This window comes from Chaetomium globosum, genomic scaffold (genome assembly GCF_000143365.1).
Source record: "Chaetomium globosum CBS 148.51 scaffold_2 genomic scaffold, whole genome shotgun sequence".
NCBI classification, from domain to species: Eukaryota; Fungi; Ascomycota; class Sordariomycetes; order Sordariales; family Chaetomiaceae; genus Chaetomium; species Chaetomium globosum.
In genome coordinates this window covers 1,205,551-1,221,205 of record NT_165977.1, presented here as the reverse complement: position 1 = coordinate 1,221,205, position 15,655 = coordinate 1,205,551, and the positions used below count along the sequence as shown (strand labels likewise).

General features: G+C 57.2%; 5 protein-coding genes across 5 annotated transcripts in view; 2 read left to right on the top strand and 3 right to left on the bottom strand.

Moving 5' to 3' along the window:
• Positions 1-754: 754 nt before the first annotated feature.
• CHGG_02515 (uncharacterized protein) lies at positions 755-3,705 on the top strand (the record flags this gene model as incomplete). The annotated part of the gene is made up of 2 exons (XM_001229030.1): positions 755-3,063; positions 3,180-3,705. The coding sequence occupies 2 exons, from the start codon at positions 755-757 to the stop codon at positions 3,703-3,705; spliced, it is 2,835 nt and encodes a 944-aa protein (XP_001229031.1).
• Positions 3,706-6,551: 2,846 nt separating this feature from the next.
• On the bottom strand, positions 6,552-7,721 carry CHGG_02514 (uncharacterized protein; the record flags this gene model as incomplete). Its single annotated transcript, XM_001229029.1, has 4 exons — positions 6,552-7,203; positions 7,268-7,372; positions 7,431-7,593; positions 7,649-7,721. 4 exons carry the CDS (start codon positions 7,719-7,721, stop codon positions 6,552-6,554), a joined length of 993 nt encoding a protein of 330 aa, XP_001229030.1.
• A 2,462-nt stretch (positions 7,722-10,183) lies between these two features.
• CHGG_02513 (uncharacterized protein) lies at positions 10,184-12,999 on the top strand (the record flags this gene model as incomplete). The annotated part of the gene is made up of 6 exons (XM_001229028.1): positions 10,184-10,433; position 10,487; positions 10,698-10,963; positions 11,018-11,499; positions 11,652-12,311; positions 12,502-12,999. 6 exons carry the CDS (start codon positions 10,184-10,186, stop codon positions 12,997-12,999), a joined length of 2,157 nt encoding a protein of 718 aa, XP_001229029.1.
• A 1,005-nt stretch (positions 13,000-14,004) lies between these two features.
• CHGG_02512 (uncharacterized protein) lies at positions 14,005-14,473 on the bottom strand (the record flags this gene model as incomplete). Its single annotated transcript, XM_001229027.1, has 2 exons — positions 14,005-14,281; positions 14,364-14,473. The coding sequence occupies 2 exons, from the start codon at positions 14,471-14,473 to the stop codon at positions 14,005-14,007; spliced, it is 387 nt and encodes a 128-aa protein (XP_001229028.1).
• A 544-nt stretch (positions 14,474-15,017) lies between these two features.
• CHGG_02511 (uncharacterized protein) overlaps positions 15,018-15,655 on the bottom strand; it is a gene marked incomplete at both ends in the record, with an annotated part of 1,528 nt that continues 890 nt past the window's right edge. The window contains one exon of the mRNA XM_001229026.1: positions 15,018-15,462. Within this exon, the coding sequence (XP_001229027.1) occupies positions 15,018-15,462 (445 nt within the window). The remainder of the gene's footprint in view (positions 15,463-15,655) is intronic.

The window sequence follows — 15,655 nt, the reverse complement described above, 5'->3', positions numbered from 1 at the left end:
TAATCTCCCGGTGGCCGATCCGGCCGCACGCCAGATGCTCATCCGTGTTCGCGTCGACGGGTCCCAATTTAATGAGGTCTGGTTCCTCGTTTGGGCCATTCCTCGAAATCACACAACTTGCATCTCTCTTTTACCACAAGTTGTTGATTCTTTCCTAGCCGTGTTTTTTTACGGCGCGGCCCTCGTTTGTTTCAACTCCACATCAGATCAAATTCAATTGATTACGGATACCCTGCCGCCAACTGCAGAGGTTTCATAATTCCAGTCGCTCTCTCTCCGCACTGCATTGACATTAAACATTGTACAAGCGGCGCGCACTTACACGTCGCATTACTCCAACACTCGCTTCCAACGTTTCACGGTGCCCAACCTTCCGGCACCCGCGCGCATACTCGCCTCATTCTTTCTTTATCCGATCAGCTGCACCTACCCGCCAGCTCAGACAAAGCGCCTTACTTATCGTGTCTTGTGTGTCAACTCCTCAGCGAATCAATCCGCTGCGGGCTAAGCACGGAGCAAGCGGGGAGCAGCAGCGAACGCTTCAGAGGCCGCCGCGCAGCGAATCACAAGCAGGCTCCCAGCCTCGCCCAACACCGTCGTCCTTCTTTTACCGACTATGGGAACCCCCGAGAGGCTTCTTTGTACTGTTTCGCCAGGCTCATAGGAAAGAAAAAGGGCCATTATGCTGGGCGCCGCCCGTTCCCTCAACCACTGACTACCACCAACACCACACCAGCTTACAACAACCATCACCATGAACGAATCCCCCCCGCCCCGGACTCCCGCGCACCTTGCGCCCGCCCGGGGCCGCCAACTCCACTCCGCTATGTCCGACTCGTCGCCCGCCCGCCAACGGAGCACGGACGACCTCCTCGCGAACCTGAACCCGCGGACCGTCGTCAATGCCTTCCGGAACCCCTCGGGGGGGCTGAAGGCTTGCCTGGCGGCAGCAACCCCGGCCGAGCAGGCCTTTGCGCTGAGGGTTGCGATTGCATCGGATAATATCTACGCATGGCTCGGCGAGCTCTCCGCCTGGCCTTGGCCGGCTGGTGGGGGCTCTGCGGGCTTTGAGATGCCTAGGAGTAGAAGATCAAAACTCTGGGACACCCTGCTCCCCACACAACACGAATCCCTGGGTACACCAGACCAGGGATACAATGGAAGCATTCCGACGGCCGACGTTGCGAGATACGAGCGGCGCATCGATGAGATCGCCCAGGGGCTGGAGGAGCTCGAGATAGAAGAGATCAAGAGCCAGGTTTTGAACAACCACATCATGCCCTTGTCCAGGCCGGGGACCCCCGTAATGGGTTCTGGGCGCTCTACCATGTCGCTGTCGAGCTTTGCGATGTTGGATGACTTGACTGCCATCGTCACAGCCACCACCGTTCAAGCGCTGCCGAACCTTTCTAAACTCACCAGGCTCATGAGTGCTTGGAATTTTCGCCTTCTGGTGCTGCGTAAGATCCCGGTCTTCTTGACGTCAATTGCCGACGCCGAGGCCGCTCTCCAGTCGGGTTGGAATGCGATCAACACTGCCAATCGCCAGAACGGGGCCACATCCGCAGCCTTGTCTCGGGAAGCCTTTGACGTGATGAAGTCTGTCCTGGGGCGCAAGGTGGCCAAGGCGGGCCGCGACTTGGATGCCATGCTGGATATCCTTGAAGGCCAGCCCGACACCCTACCGGAAGACTGGATCGACCGGATGGACACTTTGGAGCATGCATATGGCGAATGGACTGTGGCCTGCGACAGGAAAGTCCAGGAGAACGACTTGGCGGGGATGGTCCAGCAGGTCGTCCCGCCCAGGGCAGCGCCCGAGCAGCCATTGCGCGAGGGCACGGATGGAAGTGCCCCCAGCGTGTCGCCCGTCTCCAACGGATCCCCGGCATTGGCACCTTCAGGGGAAGCACAGCCGCTGGCGAATGCGTCTTCCCCGGATAGCGACAGTGCACGGGATCTTAGTCCCCCGCCGGAGGTCCGGCCTCCCGTTATCAAGATCTACCCAACCATTGAAGAAGAGGAGACGCCCGCAACGGAGGGCGTCTACCCGGATACCGATAACGACTTCGATCAAAGCGCATCCGACGGATCGGCCAGCGCTGAACCTTTTGTAAGAGCCATCTCGGAGCCGCTGTCGACTGGCCCTAGCAACCGGAGGATACTCGGGGATGCGGTGGGCTTTTCCTCGACTTCTGACTCTGAGCTGTCGGACATTTCGGAGAATGAGGTGTTTCAGGCGGAGGATCATGACAGACGTGCTAGCACCGCCTCGGAGTCCTCGACGGTCCTGCACGAAGCTCCCAGCACGTTCGTGGACTCGTTCTCTAGTGATCTTGTCGACCAGGGAACTCCTGAACGCCCTCGCTTAAGGCACATGGACAGCACAGACCTCTCGGGTCTCGAATCCTTCCGGTCGAGCACAAGGTCCATGTCAGTGACCTTCAACGACAAGCCCACCATCACGGAACTACCGAGCTTTGTCAGCCCTCCTGGTACCCCGACGAGATCCATGTTGGAGGATGAGGATGATGTGACGCAGCCCAACACTCCGGCCGAAAAGGTCATCCCCGGCATGGACGACCAGCTCCAGCGCCAGATCGGCCAGATTCTGGAGTCGGTGCCAGCTAAGATCCGACTGACTGCGGAGCCCCCAGCCGTCAACCTCAACCCGCCCGACTTCAAAATGCCAATCCCGCGCAAGAGCTCCAGGGGAGACGCCATCCCTCGGACCCAATCCAACATGTCGATGCGCTCTGCCTACTCCCGCTCCGCCACGCCCTCGTTCACCCTAGCGCCCGCCCGCAGCTCTCGCCCGCGCCACCGCGGCAACCAGGAGATCAAGCTCTACCACCTCTCCCGCTCCAACGGCGAGGCCCCGATCAAGCTCTTCATCCGCTGCGTGGGCGAGCACGGCGAGCGCGTCATGGTGCGCGTGGGCGGCGGCTGGGCTGACCTAGGCGAGTACCTTAAAGAATACGCCACGCACCACTCTCTGGCGCTCCGTCGCCGCCGGCGCAGACGGCAAGATCGAGGTCAAGGACATCCCGCGGACTGGGTGCGGTACGCCCCGTCGCCGCCTCCGACGCCACCCCTCCCAGCCGCCCCTCCTCAGCCATGGACTCCCACTCCCCCATCTCCCCCCTAAAACTGCGCAAGACGCGCCGCCCCACCGCCAGCGCCAGCCCCTCCAACAACAACGAACCGCACCACCATTCCCCCGCCTCGCGCCCCAAGACCCCGCTCGCCAGCGTCAGCCGCCTCGAAGCCACCCCGCCGTCGGGGGGCTCGTCGCTGCGCTCGCGCTCCAGCTCGCGGGTCAGCTGGGACGAGGACGAGGGCGCCGTGGCCCTGGGCATGGCCGGCCCGCGCGCCAAGCAGATCGAGATGAGCGAGGAGAGCAAGGCGTGGGTCGAGAGCATCAAGGAGAAGGTGCGCATCGCTAGTGGCGAGCGGAAACCCTCCGGGTCGGCGGCGCTGCCGAGTATTGCGGGGACGGTGGCGGGGGGGAGGGAAAGCGTGGGTGGTAGGAGGGGGAGTGTGGGTGTGGGTATGGGTGTGGTGGGTAGTGGTGGTGGTGGTGGTGGTGGTGATGAGGGGGGGTTGGAGGCGAGTTTGATGGATCGTGGGGGGGAGGCGAGGAGGGGCATGTTTGGGGAGATTGGGAAGGTGGGGAGTACGAAGAGGCTTTTTAGGCGCGGGTGAATGTGGGAGCAAGAGGGAGGATAAAGAGGAGGGGGTATGTTGTGGCGTGGTAGCATGTTTTGGGCAGGGTGTTTGTTTGCTCGGTTTTTTTTGTTGGGATGGCCGCGATCTTTAGTTGGGGGGTGTGTTATTATTGGCCATGGGCGCTACCTGCTCACTTTACGGCGCATGGATTTGGGGGTTCGGGAAAACGGACATTTGGTGGTGCGGCGTGCCTGGCTGGGTATAGGTATGGCATTGTACGGTACGGTGGTCCCTGTGTGGTCCCTTTGTGAAAAGGGGGATTTGGCGCCGGAGAGAGTATGGTGCATGGTATGGGTGGATGGATGGATGATACCCCTTGGGAATGGGGCCTGGTGTTGGTGAGGAGGGGAGGGAAAAAAACTAGGGGCTGGGTTTGTCGGCTCGTTTTTGTGTTTCCCTCTCTCTCTCTCTCTCTCTCTTGTTTGGCATCATCATCGGGTTTCCCGGTTTAGACAGTGCATTGCATATTTGGTATACCCCCTTTTTGATTGTTTACTTCTTGTGGTGGGGTCGCTTAGAGCCCGGGTTTAGACAGGCTGTTACCTAGACAAGAGTGGGGGAGTCTTTTATGTATTGTAGCTCACTAGGAGAATGAGGGTGTCCCAACTTGGGGCCTTCCCATCAAAAATACTTCATACTAGCTTCAATGTGCCTCCCACGAATGGATTGTGATCGTGACCTCGTTGAGCTCGTTGGGTTCTCACACACGCGGTTAGCGGGGTGCCGAGGAGCATGCCGTCCTGTCCTCTCTCATTCATAACACGAGGCTATGTTTGGAAGCAGAATTGGGCGGTGCCCTCTCTACTCCCACTAAATCATGTCTACTCCTGAGAAAGATGCGGGTTCAAGTATCATGCTCGCCACGGCACGACTCCCCTCCTCCGTTGCCGCTCTCCACTGACCCGACCATTTTTCCCTAAGGGATACTACCGGCCATACGTTCCTCATCAGCACCAATACTTCACCAGAGAAAGGGAGTAATGAAACATAATATAGCTTGTCGGGTAACTTGAACCTTCTCCGCTAGTCAAGGGAGTCGGGTCCATTTCAGCCCGAGTTACTAACCCAGTGGTGTGGTGTTTGGGTCTCGCGTCTGCCACGCGAGGATCAAAGCAGCTTGAAAAGGCGCGAGTTGTTTTTAATGGAGAATAAGCGCGTTAATCAAAATAAACGGCTTAGGGGCGTGCCTTATGAAAGGAAGCCGAGTGTTGATGGTTCCCTAACTTCCATCTATTGAGTCGAATTTTCCAACTCTAGGTAGTTTTTCCGGACCACAATCCCACGATTCAATACACGAGATAAGTATCGTCTTCAACTGTTCAATTCAGTGTGATAATTGCTTCTCTTAGTCGATCTAAGAAGACAAAGAAAGTATATAGATAGCAGAAACCGAGAGGGATGCTTAGCGTTACGACCAGCCAGGTAACAACAATGTTCTCAACATCAGAATATCACTCTTCGAAACTAGCAAAAGCTCACCGGCTAGCTCCCTTTGCGGTCGAAGAGAGGTAGCCAGTTACGAAACCCCCTCGGGGGGGGGGTTACTTCGTGGTGCAGCTCCGTGATGCCCCGTCGGGCCGATGGGAGCTGCTCGTTTCTACATTTGGAGGACTCCGCCAGCGTCCTGGCGCCCCCTAAGAAAATCCGTGCTGGCATCATGATTTGAACCTATAGCCTCCCTTACGTCCGGGTACCTTTCAAGGTGAACTAAACAGCACGGTCGAGGGGTCACCGCCAGTAACCTTTAGGCTACCCGGTCCGTGGCCCCGTTGGAATTCAACTGCGAGTTCCTGCCTTATATTGTGCGGAAGGGCCGTCTGATCTGCTTGGGCACGGGCGCTCTCTTTACTGGGCCAGCTCACACGCGAAAGGTCGGCTCATATGCGACCCGTTCCCCCCCAACAGTTTGTAGTGTTTATTCCTCGATGTATCTGATCATGATCGATCTTGAACAGTGGTGTTTCAACCACTTTCTCAACCCAATGCTCATCATGCTCAACCAGCCTCCCAAATCAAAATGCCAACCAACCAATGCCACAAACCACCGCTTCCGGTCCGGTGAGCGAACCTTTCTCACTTGCCTTTGTATCCACACCGCCCGCGTCAGACACCGACCTCGATCCCCGAGTCGGAGTTCAAATGCTGATTCCTAGTGTCCTCGGGCAAATATTCTCTTTGGCATGATGGCGTGAAAGATACCGCCTCAGCAGCCAAATCAATGACAGTTGCCGAATGGGGTGTCATTTGCTAACCTTAGACGGACTGCCACTAAAGTCGGCGGCGGTTCAAACCCAGCTCTCAGTTCCCCGTGCTAAGATCCGAAGCAACCGATAATGTTCCTTGGTTTCGCTGCTGGGGCATGCAACGACTTTCTCGCTCCATCCCCCAACTCGCGCAACACATACACTAGGTACCAGACGTCGTTGGTGGTGGAGGAGACTGGAGGCCTTGGCGTAACCAGACAGCATGCGCTAGTTGGAGTCGGGGGTCCCTAGGGGGCCAGCTTTTGGGGATACACAAAGAGCACAATACAAACACAGGTACCCCATTGTTATCAGTTGGTTCACGGATGTGTTAAGAGGTCTGGACATAATGGGAGCAGGTGTAAGCGACCTGGCGCTACAACGAACGGGCACCCGGTTGTGGAGTTCTCGACGAAAGTGTTGCGAAGGGTGATGATGCTAGGTTGGGAAATACCCAGCAAGGCTGTGGAAAACAGTATTGAAAAGTAAATACAGAGTTATATCCGCAGTATGTACATGCATCAGGCATCTGCAACCACCCAACACCATCCCCTCATCCAACCGGGGCTATATACCCAACTACGACTGCCCCTCCGCGTGCAGGTTCTCAGCGACCTGGATATCCAAGTCCACATACATATTCAGCTTCGCCGCGAGCTCCTCGTCAGTGACCTCGGCCCTCCTGAACGGCGTGCCCTCGCCAGACTTGCACCCCTCCAGCTGCTGGAAGTAATACCCATGCGACTCCATGTTCAGCCCCTTCGTGCCACCATTACACTTGATGTTCGAGTACCCCGCGCAGTAATCCACCTCATCCAGCGACACCACATCATCCGTGCCGGGATCGATCCAATACTCGGGACTGACGTGGCGGTAGTTCAACAAGATGGGCGGCAGGCGCGGGACGGGGTCGTCGGTGTGGGTGATGCGGTACTCGGCGCCGGCCTGCTTGGTGACGTACTCGACAAAGGGCAGGTTGCCGACGCGCGGCGAGCCGTACGTGTACAGGTCGGCCGCGATGCCCGCCTTGCGGATGTAGGCCGTGGCCAGCGTGGCCACCGCGCCCCCGAGCGAGTGGCCCGTCACCACCACCTTGTAAGACGGGTTGGCCGCCACGGCGGCCCGGACACCGGCGAGTACTCGTGAGGAAACCTCGCCCCATGAGGCGTAGAAGCCCGTATGCGCGAGGCAGCCGAAGCCGAGGTCGCACGGGACTTGGACGAAGATGAAGCTGGAGGCGGGGGGTCAGTGGGGAAGTAGGTATGGGAGGGATTAAGCTTATTGTTTGGTCTTACTCGGCGATCCAGTTACGGACGGAGGTCGAACCCCTGAAGGAGACGACGATCTGCTTGTCGACAGGGTCCACACCGATGAACCCCCTCGTGTCTAATATAGTCCCGCTGATGGTGTGTTAGACAACTAATTGCACAAGGGACCCCCAAGGGCTTGGAAACATACATGAACGAGGCGGCGACCGTCGCGTTGTGAGACGCGAAGATGGAGCACTGGTCCTCGAAGCAGGTGACCGGCTCGTTGGCGGCCTTGTCACTGTTGCAAGAGGCCGCTGAGGACCACTGGGCGTAGAGTTTGAAGTCCTTCAGCTGCTGGGGAGTGACGCCATCTTGATACTGTCAGACAGAGGTCCGTCTTGAGCTGGCGTTCGGCTTCAGGCTTACCTTGTCTTCTCAAGCTTGGCGCTCCGAGAGCGAGAGGCGCCAGCGAGAGGCAAGTGAGGAGAAGGCCCTTCATGGTGGCTTGCTAGGGTGGGGGGTTCGGCGGGGAGAGGTTTGACCAAGAAGGGTATATAGCTCGATGTGGCTCCTACGCCCTGAGAGACGAGACAAGAGGGTCTCAGATGGTTGACAACTCCGCCACAGGACTCAGGAACAGACTGTGAGACGGTATGACGGAGCGCCAACCTTTATAATGGGCATCGTCTGCGCCGCGGGAGGGGCAAACGGAGCTAGGGAGGCCGGTATGCAGGGCGCCATGGCAACCCCCGCATATGTGGACAAGACGGTTCCCATCTCTCTTGGAGCGATCACCATCAGGAAAGGGCTTCCGTGCCCCCCGTAGCGGCCATGGCCAGGGGGGTGGGGGCTGGGCTGGCTCCAATAAGACAATGACAGAGGCGCCATCACAGGTTGACTAATGACCCGAGTACGGCACATCTGAGGAACGGGTGGATGTGGAGGACATCGCCGACTTCGCGATGGTGGTGTGGACTCTCGGTGTGGGGAGGGCCTCCTGCAGACTCAGATCTCACAGCCTGTACCCGGTTTGACAGGATCTGTCCGAGCTGACAGCCTTCCAGAAGACGAGCAGGGCGATGAGGCCGTCAGCGGCACGGGATGACCCGGTTCGATGCGGCACGGACAGAGAGAGATCTCAGCAAGGATTATGCAAGTGAGAGTGACCATTCATTCAGCTCATCGAGTGAGCGTGCGTCCTGTGCATTTCGTATTCTTACGTTAGAGAAGTTGTTGCACAAGAAAAGGAGGATGCGCCAAGGTCAGAAATTGGCTGTGGCTGGCTTGGTTGACGAAGTTGGGAATCAAACAAGGCCATCTCCATTTCCCATTTCCCATTTCCCCTTTCCCACTTCCCGCGCTCCCCAGTGCTGCTCAGCTCCTTGGTTCTTTTTCTTCTTCCACTTGCTTGCTTTTGCTTGTAACTACTGTGTAGTTAATCGCTCTGCAATGTGATGTGCGCTGCAATATATCATGTGCCGTGATGGATCACCCAAGCCACGCGACAGGTCACGATCAAGGATGGAATGCCGGAATTTGCACTGACTGCCGCGTCGGGTTACATGGTGAGCGCTGGATCTGCGGTAGGGCACTCGTGCCTCGTGGGGCACAAGCAACCGACTAGGAATGCCAGTCTCGAGCCGGTGAAAAAGAAGAAAAAAAGATGGGAAAGGATGGGAAAGGGAAGGCCCCGGGAAAATGCCGCCTTGGCAGACAACCCACGGCCCTGAACCTGCCTTTTCGAGAAGCTGTGGGCTGGGACATTGGCCGAGGCTGCCGAACAAGTGTGGTGCGATTGGTGGACGTTCCCAGTGCTCTTCTTTCTTCGGAGTGAACCCGGGTCCACATCTTGTTTTCAGCTCTCCATTTCCAACATTTTCATCCTCGCTTTCGCTGTCCGTGTAACAAGATCGCTTTTCCCACGTTGCCGACCGGTATTGGAAATACTAGGGCTGATTAGTTAGGCTACGAAGCAGAGTTATGTACTCGTTTTCTCGGGCGGTACGAGTTACTTGCCTAACTTGGGGGAACACAAGCAGTCCGTTCCTCCGCAGGTTCCTCCGTTCCTTCGTCCGACTGGGTCTCTCCTAGAGGTCAAAACCTGCTTTGTGCCACATGCCATCCGCACATGATCCCTTCTGGCAGTCAACGATACCACTCTCTCCTCTTTTGCGACTTAGCTTGCGAACCTGCAGGCGCCGAGTCTCTCGCACACTAACCCGCGTCTATATAGGTATTAAGCTTTGGTCCCGTTAGCGAGCTTCCGGCGCACGGCTCACGATCCAGCTACAGCTTTCGCAATTTACCTATCGGGGAAGTTGGCTGCCCTGGGAGATGAACGAGGATTTGAAAACAAAGCATCCACAACTAGAGTTGAACCCCGAGCGAGCGGGCGGTGGTCTGTTTACTGATCTGAGGAACTCATTGCCGGCATGCCCTTCAAGCGAAGACGACCGGTACTTGCGCGGGCTGAATTGAACCCCTGGTTCGGGCAGCGACAGCGAATGGGGAACGGCATGGCGCGCGTCCTTGCAGGTTGTCTTGCCGGGCACGCGGGGGCGGGGGTTGCAGTTCGGTTGCGGCCCCAAGTCTTAAAATGGCCGAATCCCGTCCATCCTCGTCGCTTTTGGGCTCTCGCCCGCTTCTTGGCTGTCTCCTAACAGGTGCGGCTCCTTTTTCCCGATCGCCGTGGATGCCATGTACCTGGAATTCAGATCTGCAGTCGGGGAGCCGACGTCACATCGTTGATTAAACGGCTGGTTGAGCGCCCCCGGCGCGTCTGCCCTACGCGCTCTGGGCTTTAAGACATCGAGACGGTATCTTGAATAACCTCATCCTGCTCCCGCGTTTCCTTGTGCCTTCTCTTGTGTTGGTGTTCAGCTTGTGTTCAGTCTAGAGACTTTAGAGTTGTGACGAACCTACTCTTGCTAAGTCCGCGAGGGCTGAGACGACGCGGCTACTATGGTCTACCACGCGAGTGCCGCGCGGCTCTCGCTCGCCTTGAGCCTTTTCGCTTCACCTGCCCTTGCTCGTAGTGTTGGCCCAAGGGATCCGGTCCCCGAGGGATACCATGCTGCCCCTTACTATCCTACGCCACATGGAGGCTGGCTTGATTCATGGCAGGATGCATACACCAAGGCCCAGGATTTGGTGTCGCAGATGACCCTGGCTGAGAAAGTAAACATCACGTCTGGGGTCGGGATTTATATGGGTAGGCCATTCTCCGGACACTGCTAGCAATGTACATGCTAATATCGTGAATAGGGTCAGTATCAGACAACCCGACGTATCACCCTTTGCTAATTATTCAGGCCTTGTGTGGGAAACTCCGGAAGTGCCGACCGTCTAGGCTTCCCTCAACTCTGTCTCCAGGACTCCGCTCTCGGCGTGTCGTCTGTTGACAATGTGACCGCGTTCCCTGCGGGCATCACCACGGGCGCGACCTGGGACAAAGCCCTGATGTATGCCCGCGGAGTTGCCATGGGCAAGGAATTCCGGGGCAAGGGAGCCAACGTCCACCTTGGCCCGTCAGTTGGCCCATTGGGACGGAAACCCCTGGGCCGGGCCGTAACTGGGAGGGATTCGGTTCCGACCCGGTGCTTCAGGCGAAGGCCGCCGCCCAGCATATCAAGGGCATCCAGGAGCAGGGTGTCATCGCCACGATCAAGCACTACATTGGCAACGAACAGGAGATGTTCCGCATGTACAACCCATTCCAACCGGGGTACAGCGCCAACATTGGTAACATGTCCCGACCGCAAGCAGTCGCGCGACAGATATGCTGACCAAGCGCAGACGACCGGACTCTTCACGAGCTGTACCTGTGGCCGTTCGCCGAGGCTGTGCACGCCGGCGTTGGTGCTGTGATGACGGCATACAATGCTGTGAACGGTTCTGCTTGCTCCCAACACAGCCACCTCGTCAACGGCATCCTCAAGGACGAACTTGGATTTCAGGGCATGGTGATGTCCGACTGGCTGAGCCACATCTCGGGTGTGGATTCGGCCTTGGCCGGTCTCGATATGAACATGCCAGGCGACACCAACATCCCGCTTTTTGGTTTTAGCTTGTGGCAGTATGAGCTGACTCGGTCTGTGTTGAACGGTTCCGTGCCCGTGGACAGGCTAAACGACATGGCTACCCGAGTTGTGGCCTCTTGGTACAAGATGAAGCAGGATAAAGACCACCCACGACCCAACTTCTCGTCTAACACGCGAGACCGGAAACGGGCTTTTGTATCCGGCGGCTGTCTTCTCCCCTATCGGGCAGGTCAATTGGTTTGTCAACGTCCAAGATGACCACAACCTGGTCGCCCGCCAGGTGGCCCAGGACGCCATCACGCTTCTGAAGAACAACGGCAGCCTTCTCCCGCTATCCGCCTCGAGCAAACTCACCATCTTCGGCACCGATGCGCAGGTCAATTCCGCAGGGCCGAATGCTTGCCTCAACAGAGCGTGCAACACGGGCACACTTGGCATGGGCTGGGGGTCTGGTGTGGCGGATTACCCCTATTTCGATGACCCCATCTCGGCCATCAGAAGGAGAGTCCCGGACGTCAAGTTCCACAACTCGGACAACTTTCCCTCTCATCATTGATACGCCCGCCGCGGACGACATTGCGGTGGTCTTCATCAGCTCCGACGCAGGAGAAAACAGCTTCACCGTCGAGAACAACCACGGAGATCGCGACTCGGACAAGCTGGCGGCCTGGCACGGCGGCGACAAGCTCGTGCAAAAAGCCGCCGAGAAATTCAAGAACGTCGTAGTTGTCGTGCACACTGTCGGCCCTCTCATCCTCGAGTCCTGGATCGACCACCCCTCCGTCAAAGCCGTCCTCTTCGCCCACCTCCCCGGCCAAGAAGCAGGCGAGTCCCTCACCAACATCCTCTTCGGCGACGTCTCTCCCAGCGGCCACCTCCCCTACTCCATCACCAAATCCGCCACCGACGTCCCCGACAGCATCGCCAACCTCAAAGGCTTCGCCTTCGGCCAAGTCCAGGACACCTACTCGGAGAGCCTCTACATCGACTACCGCTCCATGCACTACCAATCCATGCAACCGCGCTTCGTCTTCGGGCCACGGCCTCAGGTACACCACCTTCACCCTCACCAACGCCACCATCCACCCCATCACCACACCCCTCACCCTCCTCCCCCCACCGCGCACCCCCAAAACCCCACCCCCCATCCTCCCCACCAGCCTCCCCCCCGCCTCCGAAGCCTACACCCCGACCAACTTCCCCAAAATCTGGCGCTACCTCTACCCCTGGCTGCCCCAGCACGAGGCCGACGCCGCGCGCGCCGTCGGCGCCGAGGGCAAGAAGAAGTACGCGTACCCGGCGGGGTACTCGACGGAACAGCGGCCGGGGCCGGCCGCGGGCGGCGGCGAGGGCGGAAACCCCGCGCTGTGGGACGTGGTGTGGGAGGTGGGCGTGACGGTGACGAACGTGGGGGGGGAGTTTGCGGGGAGGGCGTCGGTGCAGGGGTATGTGGAGTATCCCGAGGGGGGCGTGTATGAGACGCCGAAGGTGCAGTTGAGGGATTTTGAGAAGACGGCGGTGTTGAGGCCTGGGGAGAGTGAGAGGGTGGTGTTAAGGCTGACGAGGAAGGATGTGAGTGTGTGGGATGTGGAGCTGCAGAATTGGGTGGCGCCGGGGGCGGAGGAGTTGGGGGGTGGGAGGTATACGGTGTGGATTGGGGAGGGGAGTGATAAGTTGTTTTTGGCGTGCTATACGGATAGTGGGAAGTGTGAGGGTGGATTGGAGCCGCCGGTTTGAGGGGGGTGGTGGTTTGTTTTTTGGTTGTGTTTTCCTTCTTTCTTTATGGAGACGGTAGTAGTTGTTCTAGTAGTGGGCTTTTGAATAACTAGTGGTATCATGATTAGTTAATTGTAGTATTTATTAGCGCGAGGGAGAGGTTCCCGGATGAAGTGATGTGTTTAATAATGTAGGAGTCAACATTGTGCAATGACATGTGAGAAGATGTGAGGATTACGCTCGCCTATAACCTGAGGCTATTCTTTAACGGCCCGGCCACCTCCCCGAAAGAACGCTGACCGGCGAGCTTTTGCCCTCACGATGAACTAACTCAATGTTCTTTTTTTTTTAATTCCTCTAACATTCTGATGGAGTGCTTATTCTAGGATGAAAATAGCTGTGTGGCCAGCGGTTTAGTTTTCCAATACCTCAACTTCCTCATCCTTGCGTCTGTGTTAGGGGATATATGTTTCGAGATACTCGTCATATTACTGATCGTCAGGTTAGCCCGCGCCAAAGATTAGAAGAACGGGCAGAACAATCAACTCAATGGTTGCCGAATTGGCCTGTTAGAATACGAGCGCCTCGTCGGTTGCTGCTTCTTTTCTAGCAACGCCGAGCTGACGCACGCGGATGACAGGCGCGGATGGGTGTCAGTTGTTGATTGTCAAGACCCTTGTTCCACAAGTAACCTTTGTATATGTTCTCATAACATTCGCCAGCACCTCTTTGGCCAACCTGCCAGAATATCGTCCTAAGTGAGCCTAACCCTGACCCGCTGGGAGCAGGAACACACACAAGCGCTCAATCTGCACCCAGTTGCCCGACCTAACAAGAGATTGACCATTTCAGGAAACCTCTAACCCAGTATGATACATTTTACACCTCCAAGGTATAATACACACAGTCCCCGCCATCTCCCCATCCCCCCTCCCAAACCCCCCCTCCAACCCCCCAACACCGCCCTAATGCCCCAACTTCTTCCTCCCCTTCGCCCTCCTCCGCGAAATCATTTTCTGCCCGCCCTTACAGCGAAGGCGGTTGAGAAAGCCGTGGCGGCGCTTCTGGATCAGGCGGCTGGCGCCGGACATGTTTGGGCGGGGTCCGCAGCGGATCTGGCTGGCGCAGCCCGCGAGCGCCGGGTGCGCCGTAACAGACGTCTTGGCTAGCACGTCCGCTACCTCGCCCGGTTGTCGTCGTTTCGGACATCGTTGTTGGTGTGAAGCGCTGGGCGTTGGCGGCGCGGAAGAGGGGTGATGGGGTGGTGAGGGTTGGGCGCAGAGTGGGGAGGTGGGAGATGCTGCTGCGTTCGGGGGAAGGGGGTGGGTTAGTTGGTTGTCTGTTGGTTTGGTTGTGGAAGAGGAGGGGGGGAGGTGGTGACATACCGAGCAACGGTGGGTTTTGTGGTCGCCAGAGTGCAGCGCGGAATTAGCTGGGCGGTCGGCCGCCGCAGCACCGCCTGGAGGAGCGGGGATTGGAGACTGACTCTGGACATCGTGCCGCGACTTCTCACCTCTCTTCGCTCTTTCCGAAGATCGATCGAGTGTTCGTGGTGCTGTAGGAATGCGCCGCCGACTATGGCAAGTCCCTCCAAAGTTTTGGCGAGGTTCGTTCAAGGTGCCAAGCGGGCCTTTCGGAGTGGTTGGCGGCTGGCAGAAGTGGCCCCACAGTTGTCAATATCCTGACGACGCAACAGCAAGGGATTGAAGAGGAGATTGGTCGTCCACGAAGCTTATTGGGCGCTGAATTGGCCAAGACAAGGCAATGATGAAGTTAGCTGTATGTGCTCTTACATTTGACTTTTATCTGCGTTGATCGCAGGGGCTTGTAGTTGGTTCCGCTTTCTTGCCCTGATATGGGGTTAGGGATGATTATGGAGTGAAACAGTCTCCCACGGCAGTTGTCGGCCAGAGTATCCCGTGAAGCGCTGCAAGTTATTGGAGGTAGAGGTAGATGGTGCTCAATAGTTTCACATTCTCGCTTGTCTAGCGTATACTACAGCAAAAAAAAAAAGAAAAAAAAAAAGGTACATTCCCGATCTACAACTCGTCTCTGCCAGTTGCAGTCGCAACATCCTCCTTGGCCGCCTCCTTGTCACCACCCTTCACCTCCACTTTCTCGGTAGGCTGCCAGTTCAGGGCCTTCAAGCGCTCCGATAGGATAGGGTGCGAGAAGTGGTAACTAGCAAACATCCAGTCGGCATCCATGGTGCTCAGGTTCTGAATCTGCAGCTTGATCATTGCGAGCGAGCTAGCTCGGTGTTGTACCCGAGGCCGTTGGCAAAAGCCGTCAGCCTCGAACTCAAATTTGCGGCTCAGAATGTTCATCAATAGCTTGATGACGTTGTCAAGGGGACCGAGAATGTCCGAAAAGAGGAGGAACCCGACGATGATAGGGTGTTGGTTGGTGAAGCCAAAGTCCGAGTAGAGAGAGTTGTTGTTGACAAAGACCGAGCAAGAGAGCGAAGATGTAAAAGAAGTGCGCCTGTAGGCCGTTAGTATACAATATAAGCAAGAACAAGACCGACTATGTTGACTGACCTGAGAAATACCGAACAGCTTGGTGGTGTGGCCCAGGCTCCAGTGGCCAAGCTCATGTGGACAGGGACGGCGACAACCCGGTCGTTCGTTCTCTTCTCATCTCAGTCTACGCTCTTAGATGACAATGTGCTTCTTCC